Source organism: Corvus cornix, chromosome 20 (genome assembly GCF_000738735.6).
Source record: "Corvus cornix cornix isolate S_Up_H32 chromosome 20, ASM73873v5, whole genome shotgun sequence".
In the NCBI taxonomy this organism is placed as follows: Eukaryota; Metazoa; Chordata; class Aves; order Passeriformes; family Corvidae; genus Corvus; species Corvus cornix.
Genome location: NC_046349.1, coordinates 14,737,729 through 14,756,401, shown reverse-complemented (window position 1 = coordinate 14,756,401; position 18,673 = coordinate 14,737,729). Strand labels below are relative to the sequence as shown.

The window sequence follows — 18,673 nt, the reverse complement described above, 5'->3', positions numbered from 1 at the left end:
AAGAGCCTCTCGCATTTAGTAACAGCATTTTGCATGACGATGATCCACATGCTGATGAGGTAAGAGAATAGCAAACAACTAACTCTCCAGTGGTACACATTATAAACACATCTCCTGAAATCTGCAAATGTGATCCATTTACATCAAACAAAGTATTAGAAGTTTGTCTTTTTTTTCATGAAAGCTTTTTTTCCCTTAGTCTCACGCCTTAGGTAGGGAAGGTCAGCCTTGCTTAAATCATGAGGCAACTTTAATAATGCAGACAAAAGTGATTCCTCAGACTGTCCTATAATGCACTTGCTTACACTGTACCCCAAAATCTCAATAGTATACCTTCCTCAAAATATGATCTCATAACACAATTTAGTACTTCCAATTTCTTAATTGACATTTGATAAAGAGAAAGCAATTCTGTGTAAGAATAACGCTTTACATACCTGGTTAAAAAGGTGTTCCAGACAGCCATGGAGTTTGTCTTGTTTGTCCAAAGGTATCCGCATATCATTGGGAAGCTCATCTCCTAATAAAGAAGAAATTAAAAGCTTTTAACTTACAAACATAATCTGTCATGAGGCACAGGCACATCTTCACACTGCTGTGAAGTAAATAACGATTGCTGCTTTATCTCCAATTCTTAGATCAAAACACTCATTATTTTCATATAATGCAAGTATCCAGTAACTAAAGAAACTTAACCCTGCCTCATACCTCTCCCATGTTCCAGATTTATTGTGACTTAATAGAAAAGGGCAAAGCTGTATCTTTATGTTCTTGTGATTAGTTTTGAAGAGACCACCTGTGCAAATTAAATATGCTAAGTGCTTATAATCGGGTCGGGCACGAGAAGGATGCCTGTGACCTGTGCGCACACTCACCTGATCCCATCTCATCACTGCCCAGGTAAGAGCTGTTGCTCCGCACGCTGGTGTAGGACAACACGGAATCCCGGTTACTGTTACACTCACTGTAAAGTAAAGCAGAGGGGGGATTGAACAAAAGCTGTGCCTGCACCCAGTCCCTGATACACTGATATTCTGCCTTTATTAGCGCTGTCTCCCCAAACCTAATTCTGTGAAAATGAAATGACTATAACTAATGACACGCAGAACAGCCGTTAAGCAAGGACTCGGGAGCTGGGCTGCCACAGGATGTCTTTTTCGATTTGCAGTTAACACTGAATGCTTAATATATCACCCTGCTTCTGTAAATAATGAAAACAGATGTCACACCACAGTCCTCGGCTGGGCCACATCATTAAATTTGCTCTATGGGCATTGAGTAGGGGAGAAATAATTAAAATATTGGATCTCCACTAAATGTTTGCTACCAATTCTCAGGATATTACAGCATCCAAATCCAGCATATAGGGAGGCTGCAGATAATGGAGGTGGGAGTGAAAATTTAAGGAATCTACGCCACTGGAGAATCAGGCACTGCAGATCCTATCATGATGCAGAGGAGTCACGACAGTCGGCTCCACACCAATCTTGGCTCATGCACACCTGGAAAATTCTAGTGTGAATCTCCTCTCTTTAAGGTTCACTTTAACTATTCTTACTAAAAGTAATCAAAAAGATTACGGATCTCAGGCTGTCCCCTTCCAGTGAAGTGACAGTGGTTTTAATAGTACAAGCCCAAAACAAAGCTTACAAAATTCTCCACTGTCTCTGCCTCTGATTAAATTATTAACTGAGATGAAAGAAAAATATAAGAGCAAGGGAAAGAACCCTAATTGGGATTCTTGCTGTCCTTTTTAAAATCTAGTATCAAAGAAATCTGTTTTTTTCTTAAGAAGATTAACACTTAAGGTAACTACTCTGCAGTACAAACCCTTATGAATTGCACCTCCAAACAATCCCAGAAAAAGAAGCATGGCAAGGTATTTTCTTATGTGCAATTTGCTTGGGTTTGTAGCTAATCAATGCTCTTTTAAATCAAAACCCGTAAGAACATATTCCCCCTTGAGTAACTATTACCTGTAATATATGCTTAATTCTCTGCCTCTGTCTAATAAAGATAAGACAGAATAGTGTTTCTCATCTTAAATTTATGTGTAGAATTCTGGAACAAGCGACAAACCCAGAGAGGTTTTTAGTGCTGTCACTTTGTTACCCAGAATAGATTAGCCTTAATTACAGAAATTTAAACTACACAGATACCCTATTAACAGTGAAAGAAATACGGCACCTTTCACTCAGAAAGCTCCAGAGCACACGTGTAGATTGAAATCTCACACAACAAAGGTTGCCCCACTGCAAGTGCTCGTTCTGTTTCTTTATTGACTTCATATTGCTGTGAGGTGATCAGTATTCAACTGGACAAGACCCCAAGCAACCACTCTTAACTGGCCCTCTCCTGAGCAAGGGACTGGACTGTGCAAGCTCCAGAGACCCATTCCAACACAAACTGTTCCCCTTCTGCCATTCTGCAGTCCTGCATGGGTGGCACCTATTGCTACTAGTACGAGTGCCCAACAACAGCAAATAAAGCATCAGGACTGCAGCGGGGAAGTTACAAAGACAGATCATTCATTCAGGTCCCTGTAATCCTCCCAGCTCTAGGGCCTTACTAGAAATGTAGAAAAGGCCAATTAAGGATGTTAAATTGCAGTAGTCAGACACGGCCACAACTTGTTATTCCACTTACTCTGAAGCTGAGTTTCCAAATGTTTTCCCCCCAAAATAGAGAGAATTGTACTGAGATTCCCTTTGGCAGCAAATATTCCTGGAGAACCAACAGTCAGTCATGTCCCAAAAAGATTTTGAGACACCTGAATAAATACTTGCATTTGTGGTTTCAAAGGCCCATTAAAAATAAAAAACTCAATGTCCATTTCTGTTTCTTAGTGTCTTAGACATTCAGGAAAATTGGTTGCAGAACCAAATGGAAATACCAGCTATTATAAGACCAAGCAGTCTAAGAATTCTGCTGGACTTCTGCAGTTTCTGGCTACAGGATACAAAAAGTCACACTAGACCTATTTATTTCATTTTATTCAATTTTCTAGCAGTTTTAATATTTTGCCATTATTTTGGCAGAAGTATTTTTGCTATGTATGTCTCCATGATAATAAATATAATGAATACTTCAGTAAAGTGAATACTAAGTGAATACTAGATAATTGACTGACTGGAAAACAACCTGTTGAATCCATACTGGAATCAGAATTCTGAAACACTTTTAGTAAGGTAAAAGTGGCATAATCTTCAGACTGACCTGTAGGAGTCTCTGAAACTCATTGTGTCATGTCCAGAGTCTTCCTGGTCCTCCTCAGAAACTTTGAAACAGACTTTCTTGATTCCACCATGCTCAGCTTTGTCAGCATCGCTCTCTTCTGTTCCCAGGGAAGGTGAAGATGTCTCCTCAGTAGATGGTGGCTCACAGGCACCACCTTCTGTAGGTTCTGTTATGGTGGACAAAAGTCTGCAGAAGCACAACATAGAGCTCTCAGTCCCACAAATGAACTGTCACAACTCAGGCTAAATCCAGCTATGTGAAATCAGAGCTAACTTTGCAAGCACTTTTACACAGACTGCTTTCTAACATCTGACCTGAACATGCTCTCGGTTTGGAGCCATTCCCCCTTGTCCTGTCACTCCAGGCTGTTGTAGAGTCTCTCTCCATCTTTCTTGCAGGCTCCCATCAGGTACTGGAAACCCACAAGTAGGTCACCCCAGAGCCTTCTCTTCAGCTGAACAATCCCAATTTTCTCAGCCTGTCCTCACAGCAGAGCTGCTCCATCCCTCTGCTCATCTCCATGGCCTCCTCTGGACTCTCCCCCATGTCCTGCCTGGGCTGGGCATGCCGGAGCTGAAGGCAGCTCTGCAGGTAGGGTCTCACCTGAGCAGGGCAGAGGGGCAGATTCCCCCCCAGCTTCACCTGCTGCCCACACTGTGGGGATAAGCCCAGGACATGGGTGGCTCAGGACTGAATGATGCTGCCAGTACACATTGATGGCTTATGTCCAGCCTCTCATCTACCAGCACTCCCAAGTCCTTCTCGGCACAGCTGCTTTCAGTCCCCTTATTCCCCAGCCTGTAGTGCCCTGACTAGGTGCAGCACCTTGCACTTGGTCTTGTTGAACCTCAGGAGATTCCCATGAATCCCAGTTCCCAAAAGGTCCTGTTTCCACAGGTACCCTACTTCTGTAAGGTGTAGCTTAATCACTGTAACCATGGTGGCCTGGAAGTCCTCACTTTCTTCATCCAAGGCACTGGATTTCTCCTCCTCAGCTCACTGCCTCTACCCAGCAGCTACCACCCTTCTGTATACATGTTGGAGCCAAGGCTCCATGTGCTTTCCAGTCAGGTGAAGCTTTGGTTATGTGCTGGTTTTGGCAGGGATACAGTTAATTTTTTTCCATTGGCTGATATGGGACTGTTGTGGATTTGTGCTGAATACAGGGTAGATAATACAGAGATGTTTTTGTTATTGCTGAGGCCTTTTCTGCCTCTTGTACAGCCACACTGGGGAGGGGGCTGGGGTGTGTAGGAGACTGGGAGAAGACATAGCCCGGACAGGTGACCCCAGCTGACCCAAGGGATATTCCAGATCATGTGACACCATGCTCAGAATATAAAGTGGGGGGAGAAGGAGGAAAGGGGGAATATTTGGAGTCATGGCGTTTGTCTTCCCAAGTCACCATTCTGCAGGATGGGGCCCTACTCTCCTGAAGGTGGCTGAACACCTGCCTGCCCATGGGAAGCAGTGACTGAGTCCCTGGTTTTGCTTTCCTTGTGTGCAGCTTTTGCTTCACCTGTTGAACTGTCTTTATTTCAACCCACAAGTTTTCTCACTTTTATTTTTCTGACTCCATTCCCAATCCCTGTGGCAGGGACTGAACAAGTGGCTGTGCGGGGCTGAGTTGCTGGCTGGGGTCAAACCATGACAGTGCACAATGGGCTGTTCTTTTCATTACTGGGATTCCTGGAAGTGGCTGTCATCAGCTTAGGGCATCGTAAGGCCTCCTCCCACACAGCTCATCCCTGCAGCCCCTGCTACCAAAACCTTGCCTATTATGCACAAATCACAGACACGCTACTCCATCTTTCGTTACTGCTACTAGGAGACCTGTGATGATAAAGACAGAAATAAAAAGACAAAAAGAGGAAAAGAAACCATAAGTTCCATAGAGAAACGGGCCTGCAATTACATGTTTTGCTTAGTCTGTCTTACGACAGACAAAATCTCAAGGGTCTGTGCTCATATGGGATTCCAAAACTGCTCTTGACATCAAATAGATTCTTATTTTGGAATATACAGTAAGCAAAACAGTGGCTGTCAAATTCAGATAGACTTTTAGAAGAAAAGGACAATAATACAAACACTGATGGATCTGCCCAGGAGTAGATTTGACGCAACCAGCAAGGACCTGTCATACAAGGGCAGGTGTGAACAGGTGAGTAAAGAGGCTGACAGCTGGGGCTGACAGCACAATGTGTTTTTGGAGGTTAATGCCTCAATGTCATAAGAATTTCTTTCTCCAGTGCATACAGGATTTTGTACTCACTTATTTATCTGTATGACATACTGCTTCATTTCCTTCACTGCAATGTCAAGTTTGTTAAAAAGGTGCAAGTAGGAGTCCTGCATCTCCCAGTCTTCCTGTTTCAGCAGAAAACTGAGTCCCCTTTCTTCCTGAACTGTTCCTCCATTCTGCTGGCCAAAGCTACCATCAGGATCTCCATCTTCTGGGGCTGGACATCTCCAGGATGGTGCAGCCATAGTGGTGATGCAATGTTGAGTATATGAGACTGGATTTAAGGTACCTACTAAACATTAAAGGATCTAGTTAGTATGGCTTTCATGACTTTCCCCACTCCATCCCAATGATGATCGTTTAGGATGCGTGGAGTTTTAACAGGAAAAACTAAAATTTCACAGAACTATTTTATATAATTACATTCTATGACAAAATCATTCTGGAAAAACCCCAAAAACCCCAAGGAAGTTGGTTTTTTTTCCCTTGGCATGCTAGCTAGCTGTTTTGAATTTACTGCAGTTCAGAAACTGGTTAAATTATGGAAGTAAAGACATATGTCCACACATATACTCATATAGTCAACACAGAAGCTCTCTAAAAGCATTTGCTGAAAAGTTAATGAATTTGGCTTCTCAGGAGTCAGTCTGTGTTATTATGCCAGCTCTACAGACATTTACACTTACACACACATACACATATAAAGAAATATTGGATTCTGTCCTTACAGAAGATAAATTAATGCTTTTTCATTTAGAAATGCTGACAGTTTTGTTGCAGTACTTTGCTAACTACCTTAGCTCGCATTAAAAATATTATTGCCCAAGCAAGCAGGGCTCATTTATAGACCTCAATTTTAATAGTCAATGCCATTGTTCAGAAGGTTGGTTAGTCTATACTTCCCTCTTCCAAACATTCCTGCACTCTGACCTTCATAAGGCAATGAACCAGAAACACGTTAAGTGAGATCATGATAAAGAAATATTGTAACTCAACCAGATTGTAGGAGCAATGCTGCATAGCAGCAATTTATCAGGAAATAGATCGCCTGACAAAGTAGAGACTTTCAACTCCAGTGCATGGAATTTATTTAGTAATAAGAGTAGAAAGTAGCACTACAATGTGATTGACTTCAGCTGTTCCCCTGAATGAAGCACCAGCATTGCCATCAGTCCCTGCTCACTCAAGCAGGTCACCTCTACTAAGGGCAACAGCACCCCGGACATGTAACTACCATGAGATGCACAAACAGCCTAGCTAGCAAAAACATCAGACCTGAAGCCTCTCTATCCTTAAAGCCATTACTTTTTCACAACACAAGAGGGCTGCCATTTAACTATAAAATTTTAAGGAGGAAGAAAGAGTACTGGCAAGACTATATTTATATTTGACCTTGCTGAGCAGTGTAAAAACACAACTTTTTATACAGATAAAATCAGTTATCACTTTAAAGTTAATTATCACCTTGCTCTGGATCAAGACCAATAATAGAAGGTTTCCGTCCAATGCGAATACTGAACGATCTCCCTGCTGAGGTAGTGCTTTTGGGGTATGATACCTCCATGAGGTTAATATGGCAGTTGGTGGGGCAGAAATCCATGCTGTTGAGGGAATGTGGTTCCATAACAGCTTGTTTGAAGGCTGGGCTCACCTTTGTTTTCAATTCATCTGCAAACTAGAAGAAATAAAGTAGGTGTGTGTTACTTCACTTTCAAAAAAATTTTGATGCAATACAGACAATTCTTTTCTCTCCCTGCCTCCTATTCCAGAAATCCAGGAATTCAGACTTCTGCTGCAGCTGAAACAACACATTAAAAAAAGTTCATAAAATAACAAAGGAAGGCAATTAGCTATATCTCCTACTACTCTCTTTTCAAGCAGCTCAGATAACTGCACAAACAAAGCACACATACTTTGTTTACACCATGATACACTGTAGTTACATTCAAGTTATCTAAGACATGCATCAATCTGTTCTCATATTTATTCATTAATACAGTGGAAATGAACCTGCAACAATATGTTTTAACCCACAGCTCTGACAAGCAGAAAGGAACGATTTACAGACAAGGTATTTTTCACTCAAAACTTGCAATTTCAGTAATTTGCAGAACTGTTCTCATGCCTCCAGGACACCCACCTCAGAAACAGTTTGGATTCATTAATAAAGAATACTAAGACCCACTTAACACAATGAAGTATTGTCTCAAGACTTCACCAATAACTAGTAGTGTTGTACCTCTTGGTAGTTTGTGAGCCTCCTGCTAATGCTTTCCAGCTTAGTGTCACAGATTTGCCGGAATTCATACTGGGGCATGGTGACCACAGCACTGCTTAGGGATATGAGTCTTTCACAATTCCTTACGAAGTGACTGTCCTCTGCAGCAAAGGCCTCTAAAATCTAAACAAAAAGACAGGATGTCAATGATATGAGTCTTGACAGGGAGGGAAAATACAGTTTTCTTTCACTCAGGGAGTGGCAAAGCCCCATGGTTGGATAAAGCTGCCTCCAGAACAAGCTGCCATTATTACTGCCTGAGAACCACTGATGTGTCTAATCCTCAGAGTCATATAACATTCCTCAAAAATTTTTAGAATCGTGGAAGTGAATTGAAATATCCACTGTCCAAGTTACCTGCTCTGGCATGCTTTCATGGGACATAACGATAATATACTGGGATGTGACAAACATTCTCTATTAGCTCATTTTTGTCAGAGATGACAAAGACACTCAGCAGACTCTACTGCCTTCCAATAGCAGCAGTTCTACGCAAAAAAGCAACCCATCCAGCCTTTCAGGTGGGAAAAAGCTGCTTGATTTTCTTCCAAGGTAAAGCAAATTCCTGCCTGAAAAGATTAATCTTGAATATCATCAGAGAGTATGTTACCAGGCAGATAAAAGCAAGAATTCCACAGGAACAGGAGCTGAGGGCTCTCCTCCATCTACCTCAACAGTTGAAGTCCTGGAAGCACTTGCTGATTTGCTCATACCAGTCAAGCTACTGTAACTCAGTGCATTCTAATGAACAAAACTCTAAGCAGGGCTGAGAAGACCAATGTCAACCTCAGCTGAAGATCCAAGCCCACAGCAGGCAGTAATAAGCTATATTATTGGTTTCCCATTCTGTTTAGGAATAAAGCTGACCATGTCCGGTTTTCAGTACCTTCGCAGTGAGATTGAAGCAACCTTTTGGCTCCACAATTTTCTCCAGGACAAAGGATTTGATTCCTGCACTGCTAACATATTCATATACCACCCCATGCTCCAGATGGGTGTTATCCACAGTTAGGCTGATGAGAGGGGTTTCTTCACCAATGACCAGTGGAGAAGTAACAGTCTGTGGTGTCTGGGCTGGAACCAAAGGAAGTCATTAGAGGCATCTGACAGCACATGTGAACACAGGCCTGCCCAGGCAAGAGAAACCTGCTGAGAAAAATTATTGAATGCAGTGACACATGACCTTTGGCTCAAGGAGTGTCTCGAACTATGTACTGCTGTAGACTGAGAGAATATTCTAAGGAAGACATTTGCTGCTGACCACTAATGGAGACAGTGACAGACGTTTAGATAGTCCACATGCTCCAATCCCCATTCTGATTTCTTCCATACATGTGTGCACATATCCATGCTCAGGACATTACTTCTAGTTCTGTTCACTAGCAGAAGCTTGTAAGGGAAGTGAAGTATGTTAACCTCTGAGTCCTGTTGTCTGCAATAGCCCTCTGGAAGACTGAGATATCAGGGAAGAGATGTGGTGAGGAGGTAACATTTTTTACACAAAGCAATTCTATTGCCACTAGAGAAGAGATTCCAGTTACAGTCAGATTGAGATTTGCCAGGGAATTGCTCATATGCTTCTACCAGGCTCAGTCCTTTGGATTAAATTTTGCTTTAGTAGTCTCCCTTAACATCTGCTTTTCCAAATAAGCCCTCAACATGAGAGTAGAACTGTTTTTTGAGCTATGCTTTCAAAAGCTGGAAGAAATACACCCACATCTTTTCCTGACACAGTGGTAACATGCCTTGAAAACTTGCTCCAGGTAAAAGTAATTTAACATCTTAATCTTTAATCAAAAATAACAGAAAACATAGATTGTTCTTGCAGGTATGGAGAGGTACTTGCAGACCTTCCCTCTCCATCAGCTACTGCCCATAAATGCCTGGTTTGCAGGGGCTACCAAAGGATTCTAAAAATGCTGAGTCTCTTCACTCCCATAACTGGCTATCTTGTAAGGCACAGAGTCACAGGTGCACAATTTCTATGTGTATCGCAATTTTTTCTTCTCCTGAATAAACTGCAGCATACAAATACTTCCTCTGGCAGACCTCATTCAATTACAAAGCTTTGTTAAGACAAGAGAGATTCTACAATAATAATTATACTTTATACTTGTACTGCAGTTTTCCTTCTGAAAGCCGCTGAATTGTCCCTAGGTTTTCTTCCCCCATGAGAATCTTTACCTGATTCCTGTTGGCTGCTTTGAAGGGATTCCAATTCTGCATGTCCTTCTAGTGCAGAGCTATCTTTGCTGGAGCCTGGGCGACTGCCATTCAAACATGCAGGGGATGCTGCTTGCTGAACTCTGTCCTCTTCAGCATCTTCATGTGTTCTGTACACCCACTGGTACAATCCCTTCCAACAGATACAGGCTTCAGCTAGGACCTCAAAATGCTCAATCTCCAAACATTTGGACTACAAAGGTGAATCCAGCTACCAATTCTGTATCTTCTAAGTAGGCTGAAATATCAACGTTCCCTCAGCTTTTCTCTGAACTTCAGAGAACATAAAATCTAGATCAATTGCTGGGTAAACTTCTGTGGTTAGTAATTTTCAGTACTGTATGCAGTGTATGTATGAAATGGCTTTCATATTATCTGTATGTGTTTTGCAACTATAGGCAACTGGAATCAGGTCCCCTCAGTGACAGCAGGACTCTGGCATAGAAGGAAATGAGTCAAAACAAACATGTAGATGTTCTTTTTCTGAATATTTAGTGAGCATAAAAGCAGAGGAAAAGGGGAGGGCAGAAGAAGGGCAGGAATTAATGTACTTCATTTGAGGTTTTGCATTCATACCAGTGCTTCCTGCTGCCTGGTCCTATAGGCTGTGAAGTGCTCCAGAACTTCTTTGTAATTTCCATGTGTTGCATTATTCCCATTAACTTTCAAAATACACTGCCCTGGATGAAGGCCTACAGCGGCAGCCTCAGAACCTGAAAAATAACAGGAGAGAAGTTAGACAGAAATGCCATCTGCCTATGGATGAGAATACTGGAAAGTTTGCAAAAGCTTTCTGGTTAGAAAAAGTAAGAAGAGCTGGGTCAGTCCTGTCATGCCTTTGCTACTACGCCTTTGCTACTATTCAGAGAGCTTTGTTGTGTAAGGATAACATCATGTGTCTATCCTTCATGTTTTCAGTAGTGCTGGGAAAATCAGACACCTCCTTGATCTAAATGCATTCATGCTAGAAATTGACATTTCTGTGGGAAATCATTTGGGATTCTTACATGTTTCTCTTTTAGCCTTATGGTTACATAAGCTGCAGTCTTGCTAAAGTATAAACTGTTATATTTGTTCCAGCCTCTTGTACCTGGAAGACAGAACACTTGCATGTTACACAATTTGCCATAGAAAAAGACTATGATGTCAAATGTAATTTGTCTTTTCCAGGCCAAATCCTGAAAAAGTACAATCTTCTAGCTGGAACTTCCAGCTTGCACTCCAAACTGTGAAAAAGTGGTTATAGGTGCTGCTATAAAAGGGTGTAATAAATGTGTGTCCCTGGGAATGCCATCTGTGGGTGCTGCCTAAGCTAACTGCACTCAGGTGGAGACGCACATTTGTTCTGAAGGAAGGAAGTGGTGTATGTCTAAAAGGCCGCGTTTTCTGCATCTGCTTAACATAAAGGTTAAAGCTGTGCTTTGCTTGTAGCCCAGTTAATATATCAGGTACAGAAGTAGTAAATATTTCTGTCAAATTGTGTTTTCTCCTTTTAAAAATATCAAGGAGAGCAGTTTGCCTCTGTGTTATACTGGTAATTTGCAGCAATATATGCCTATGTAAAGGAAGAACTAGTCTGCAAGTCGTATGTCACTTTGTGATGTCCAGATTGTGTTATGACTTGTCTACTAACCTGCTGATCCTACAGCACCTTCAGAACCCAGTGACCCAAATTGGCAAAAGTACTGAGGAAGCAACAGACACCATTACCTCTCAACTTTTTCTCAACTATCTCAGCTTTAGGGGCTTTTTTCACTGTGGCTGTCAAGCTTTACCTTAGTAGTCTCAGAAGAAACAAGGGTAGGGTCACTAAGCAAGTCCATTTCTAGCTTGCAAGAGCTAAAGTGATAATGCCTTCTGATCATGCACATGGTATTGTGCATTGCAGTATTCAAGTTTCTTCCACTGTGGAATTAAATTATTCCTTGTATTGTGTTGATGGGATTAGAGACTCAACACTCAGTTCACAAGAATGATACCGCTGTCTTAGGATATATTTAGATGATAAGCACTTGGATGCAGGAAATCTCACACTGTTCTATGGTTATATGAGTGTGATTCTTGTCTATCATGAGTTCTCATCACTGTGGTCACTAAATTTGTCAGAACTTGTATAGAACAAGTTGGACAATGAAACCTGGATCTGTCTTCGTTGAAATACGGATACACACACACACTTTATATACACACGTGTATCTATTCAGCTGTACTCCCAACTTAACTGTACCACAGAGTTTCTACTTACCTCTTCCTACTGCGTGAACGTATGGTGGTGCTGCTCCCCGTATCTGAAAGCAAAGTGCTTCAGGACAATCTGGGATTTTAATAATCCTGCAGATAAATCAAGGAGAAGAGAAAGCACAATTTTAAATTAGGCTGCCCGAATTCTGGGCAGTTCTTAACAGCATCTTTCCCCAGCATTCACAACTGGGTTTGGATGAGAGAAAGCATCCACAGTGTTTACGAATAAATAACAAATGAAGAAATATACTCCATCTTCAATCTCCAAGGCAGATGGGAGATTTTATTTGCTAATTAAAATTTGGCACTTCTTAATTTGTTACATCTTTAAGTGAATAACACTTGACAGAAACTTTCTAAGGCATTTATATTCACTTCCATTTCTAGGCAAACTTCAGTGCAGTTGTGCTGACCTATACCAGCAGAGGATTTTTTTCCATTAAAAAATTTAAAAAAAAAAAAGTAGACTGGACAAGACACTCTGAACTAGAATTCAGCAACAAATGTTCACTGAGACATTCACTTTCTATGGCACATTCTGGGATTACAGAATTTAACAATACACAAGACACTAACAGGGTCAACTCTCATTGTAAGAAACAATAACAGACTGAAAAACTGTAAGGACTGACATTGTTAGTCATCCAAAAATAAGCCAAGCTTTTATAGGTGGAAATTGTTTTCCCATGCACATATAATAGAGTGTGAGAAGCTCCACACCTGAGAATGACAATCTTTGTGATTCAGTTTCGTTTGTGCACAAGGAAACCAAAAGCTATCCGCAATATAAAGAGAACACATGCCAACCTCTCCTAGCAGCCCAAGGGTCATCACTAAAAACAAGCTGTGACTCTTGTACCTCATTTCTGTCATCTGTTTTCCTATTGAGTGGCTTCTGCAGGGCACAGTGTTTACAGAGGTTTCACTACAACTGCAGAAGTACTATTTAGTAACTGACATTTCTCAATAATCTTCTCTGTCTGCCCATCTTGGCACTTACTCTTTTGATTTGGTGGCTACCAGAAGCCTAAGTGGCCTTCGTGAGCAGAAGGACTGGGATAAGATGGTTTCCACTTCTGAAAACGGGCGTAGGAATACTAAATCCTCATTGATGGAATAGATTTTTCTTCCTGCTTGCAGGCCAGCCATCTGCAAAGGGAACAAACACCACACAGCACTTTGGGTCACTGGCAGCAACTCTGAAAGCTCAGGCTTCAAGGTTCAACTGTTCCCTACTTATGGACATTTCTAGGATTATTTTTGCATGGAATACTCTGTAAGTAGTGTTGGTTCATCAAGTCATTTGTCACTCCCCCTTCAAGTTTTCTTCATTTACAGAAAACAGAGAGATGTCACTAGTATCCTTAGAAATATGCCACTCTACAGATGTATCTTAGTTTGCAATGGATAAATCTTAGTACTTTTCTGCTACAATTTTTTCAGGTACTATTAAAAAGGAGACTATAAAAAAACAAGGGGTGGGGGGACACAACTGAAATCTAGGGGCCTATAATAGATGGGCTGTAATACTCAGTGAGATGCAGAAGTGTGACTTCCTACACCTTGGGCACAGGAGCCCTGGGCAGGTTTCAGCCATCAGCCTTGCAAAAGCAACCTATACCCAGTCACGTCAGTAAATGTTACCTGGTTTGAAGAGTTGATAAAAACCTGTCTCTGCTTTAACTGAAGTACTAGCTCTCCATTAGCCTAAAAAGCCACAAGATTTTAATTCCTAGGTTTTGCACCTAACTTCAGTTATTTGGCAATGGTCACACAGGGAGTCAGAGACAGATCCAATGACAAAACTGAGATCCCCTACTGTGCCCACTGGACAATAGCTTTAAATGTACCCCTTGATGATCTCTACCAGTTAAAATGTAACATAGCAATATTTGGACTAGGTGTTAGGTATCCAGGAACCATTAAAAAATTACTAAACCTTCCAGACTAGAATTACTTCATATAACTTCAAGGTTCAGCAGTTGGGTTTCCTTCTAAATGTGGCAAACCCTTTTCTATTCTGCCTGGAATCCACTGACAAGTTTCTTGACTTGAAACAGGAGGTCCACACAGCATTACTCTCTCTTTCCTCTGGCTCAGAGAGATGCAGATTTAGTTTTTTGCTGGAGCAGTATAATTAGATCAAGTTCAAAAGATGGGCTCGTGGTCACAGATTATCTTGAAAGATCAAGAAGAAGATTCCTTAGAAAATGGTGTGCTGCCGTTGTCCTAAAACGCAACAGATTTGCAGTCTATTCCCCAAGCTTCCAGCCAAAGAAAGGGCAGAAGGATTATCTGGCAGGCAATGGTTCACAGCACAGGTTTAGATTAATAAAATTTTTGGCCAACCTATGTTGATTTTGAGTACTAGATAAAGCATAGGATTGGTTTCTTTGGTGACCATAAACCAAATGACAATCAGGAATACTGAAATAATTTCATTCTAACACTAAACTTCAGTTCAAAATTCCTACCCATGTGACATTCTCAACTTACTAAAATCAGTCTGTCCACTTCAGCTGTTTCCACTAAGCAAGTTATCCAGGACTTAAACGTAGTCTAAAGGAGTAACCCACAAATTAACATGGACATTCAAAAATTCTGTAATGGTTGTCCTGGACTTTTAATTAGAAGCTCTGTCCTGTGTGCTGCCACAATTTACTGTGAAGCCCCAGACAAGTCATTTAGTCCTCTCTTATCTTCATCAGTTTATCCATGCCTTATTTTGGTAAATGGAAGATCAGACTGTGTTATCCACATAAGGATTCTCTATGGATAAATGGGTGATTAAGAAATACTCAGATCCTATGACATTTGGGCCATCTACACGCTTCAAAGAAACAACACAAATATATTCTGTAGAATTAAAAAATACCATGGAGAGAAATGACTGCATGCTTTTTAAGGAAAAAATACATATCTAAAAATGCAGCTTCACTCAAATAAACCTGTTTCCCACTGAACACCTTTGCTATCCCAAAAGAGTGTTACTTTCCCTCCCTCCTTAAATTAAAGTTGCTGAGGAACCTGAGGTAAGCTATCATCACACAGATACTGCTCTCATCCTATCACTTATCAATAATATTCATCCTATCACTTATCAATAATATTCAAGTCACCCAGTAATGCCAAACACTTATCAATTTACAGAAACAGCTTATTACCAGGAATTGTAGAAGACAGCCATCTTCTATTAGCTGCCTTTAAAAGGAAACAGATTTCAAAAGGATGGTTTGTTACTTTTCAAAGTAGTGAAACATTCTTAGATACCAAAATATGAATGTGAGGTCCTACCTCGGCAGAAGACCCTCGTCGAACTGACCTCACCACAATTGCTTTGTTCTTTTCTTCTATGTCAAATCCATAGTCATCCTCTTCTGGTAAAATCTTAAACAGAGCACAAATGTTACACATATTTATGGTTCATAAATATGGAGTTCACAGAAAAGGTGAAGACTGGAGCAAGCCACAACTGATCTAGACTTCTGTATCTTAGAATGGAAAGGGACTACCAGATCATTTGGTCTGATCTACATAACATGAGCCATAAAATTTACCCTAGTTATTTCTGCACTGAGTCCTTAATATATACTAAAGCAGATTTTCCAGAGTTAACTCAGGTATGATCTGCAGTCTTTAAGAAGTAAAGAATCTATTCCCACCCCTGAGAGTTTGTTCTAATGGTTAATCAACTCTTCTATTAGAAACTGCATTTGGTTTTAATGCCTAGCTCTTCATCCTTCAATAGATCTTTCACTTTTAGATTACAGAATTCATCATTATTCAGTATTTTCCATTGGTGAATGTACTACAGATTGAGCAGAATCATTTATTTATTTTTTAGAATACATCCCACATACCTGATAATGACTGATCTGAGTGCTTCTCAGCTATCAGTTTCAGACAAATTGCAGATCTTGGGCCTACCTGAGATCTAACTACACACTACATAATTCTACATCATAATGGCAGTCTGACGGCTAAAATTCTATCTGACCAGTGAGACAAAAATTTCTGATTTCTGTAAGTCCTTCCTCTAGAGACAGGCACACAAGCTTTGTGTAAGGGAAAAAACACAAACTCCATACCCTGTGCTCAGTTTGTACTTTGTGTGGTAGACAGAAGCCTTCGTAATTCGCACTCCTGAATTTCTGCTTCCTCTTATTTGCACTGAAGTCATACAGATCCACCTTATACATATCCTTTAAAATCATATCAATCATGACAAATGTACATTTCACTCATCCTTTTCTAATGGTTTATTAACAATGAGTAAAAAGCTTAACAACTCACTCCCCATTATAGAAAAATAAACCAAGCCTAGCCAATGGTAAATGGATGAGTGGAAAATCTAACTGATAGACATCTTGCATTTGAACAAATATTATGTATTTAAGAACCATCTGATAAAACAGAACTGATTTAAGAGGAAAAATAAAGCTATTCATAATCTAGCTGGGGGAAAAAATTACTCAGAATTGTTTCCTCGCTTCTGATGATTTCTGCACTGTTTTAATATACTGTCCTCCCTTTTCCTTTGAAGTAAATTCCATCAGATTATAAATTTTGTCCTTTTACATGTAACTACCTTGGGAAAAAAAAAAATAAAGAACTAGAATAATTCTGTCCTGTAGGAGCCATACAGTCAAGTTAAAATAATGCATGGCATAATATAAGGGGAAAAGTCCTTATCAGGTGATGTTCACATTAGAGGATGCACAGGAAAGTAAAAAGACTGGAAGGTAAGTTTCCCATTTTTGGCTATTTTTAAGTATTTTCAGAAGCAATGCTAGTAGTGCTTGTTCAACAAAGGACCTTAGAAAATCAGGTAAATTGCTGGTTAGATTTTTAATGTTGCAAGTGGAATGAGTTTCAGCCCAACACAGCACGTACTTTTATCACTTCATATTTGGGATTCAATGGAAAATTTCTAGGCTACCTCTCCCCGCCAATTCTCACTTTACATTTGAAGGGACTGTTCAGTTTCTTTTCTTGAATTTTGAAAGCATATGTGAAATACACATTAAACAACTTGAAGGCTTTGATTTGTCCAACTTCAGCAGCCAGCAAGCTATATAACCTTACCTACCTCTTGGGGTGAAGCCATCAGTACTGTGCAAGAAGATCTTTTACTTGTTATTATTTTTAATAACCTACCTCTCTCTGATCATTGGTATTGCAAGTATGTATTGTTTGAAAGCAAAGAACTAAAACACTTTTAAGAAACCCCACATGCATCAACATTCGGAACTTCCTGTGCTGGAGACACCCCTGATGAAAAGGCAGACTATGGATAATATTCCATTTGCAGTACTTGGAGAAGGCAATGATTCATTCTTTATTATAAAGTAGGAACACTCTGCCATTCCACAGCTGAACCCCATTCATCCCTAGGGAGTCCAAAGCTATTAACTAAATCGCCACCTGCAAGGACTATTTCTATGCCCCTGAAGCCCAATCAGTTTTTGGAATGTAAGGCAGCAGCTGTTTAGTCTTGAGAGACAATCACATTAACAAATGAGACCATTTGAAAAACAAGCATGTTTAATCAAAAACAGAGGGCAAATGTACTCAGAACACATTCAAAGAAAATTTTGGTATGGGCAAGGGGAATGGGATCTGCAGAGATGAAAGGTGTGCCAAGAATGGCCTATTACACCAGTCTCACACAGCAGCAGGAACTGTCATCCTGAACTCTTGGGGACATCAACACCAGAAGAGGCAGCACAGCAGATCAACCACCATTCCCTGAACCTGGGTCCAGGATGCACATTCTTCTCTCACATACTTCCCTACAGCTCTCCAGCAAAACCCTTCTCTGTTGGAAACACCTGAACAGCCTGACTTGGTATCAGACAATGTCAAGTCCAAACACTTCAGAAAACGAAGGAGGTTTCTGAGGCCCTCAGCAGCATTTAAAGACAGTTTCTTTCCTGCCACCTCATCTCCCAGGTTGTTCCAGTCTCCACAGCTTTTCACAAGCCCACAGCTTTGGGGCACAAAACAAGATTTGAAAAGACAAAATTGCTTTCCAATGAGTAGCTTCAGAATCTAAGCACCCCTACTGTTACCTTTAAAAGTATGTTTTGCAACATTAGCAAAAGAGGTTAAATATATACAGTATGACTCCAAGTTTCTTCTCGTTTGTGAGCTTTGAAATTGAGCACTGAACTCAAACTATTCCTTCTGAACCATTAAAGACTTAGAGCCTAAAGGGCATTTTTCACTTCAGAGTTCACTGTTAGTACCCAAAACCACTCGAAGCCCTTATGTGGCTGCATACACCTGGATGATGAATGCCTCGTCACTGACTTTCCAGCCTGTCCCCTGGATCAGAAATCCCTAGGGGATGAGCTCTTAGTGGCTTTCCTCCCAGAGGTGTTTGAAATCCATGAGTTTAATTCTCTAGCTACAACAGACTGTGGTACACCAGTATAATGAAGAACAAAGGG

General features: G+C 40.7%; 1 protein-coding gene across 4 annotated transcripts in view; it reads right to left on the bottom strand.

The window, feature by feature from the left end:
- The window catches only part of PREX1 (phosphatidylinositol-3,4,5-trisphosphate dependent Rac exchange factor 1), a 144,680-nt gene that overhangs the window by 13,368 nt on the left and 112,639 nt on the right, over nt 1-18,673 (bottom strand). For 3 of the 4 annotated variants that reach the window (XM_039563286.1, XM_039563289.1, XM_039563290.1), the window contains exons 17-28: nt 15,516-15,608; nt 13,222-13,370; nt 12,226-12,311; nt 10,557-10,693; nt 9,942-10,113; nt 8,644-8,831; nt 7,719-7,880; nt 6,944-7,154; nt 5,510-5,771; nt 3,217-3,423; nt 876-964; nt 438-520 (exon numbers count right to left, since the gene is read on the bottom strand). In XM_039563286.1, coding sequence (XP_039419220.1) covers nt 438-520; nt 876-964; nt 3,217-3,423; nt 5,510-5,771; nt 6,944-7,154; nt 7,719-7,880; nt 8,644-8,831; nt 9,942-10,113; nt 10,557-10,693; nt 12,226-12,311; nt 13,222-13,370; nt 15,516-15,608 — 1,839 coding nt within the window. The remainder of the gene's footprint in view (nt 1-437; nt 521-875; nt 965-3,216; nt 3,424-5,509; nt 5,772-6,943; nt 7,155-7,718; nt 7,881-8,643; nt 8,832-9,941; nt 10,114-10,556; nt 10,694-12,225; nt 12,312-13,221; nt 13,371-15,515; nt 15,609-18,673) is intronic. The other variant, XM_039563288.1, reaches the window with a different exon arrangement.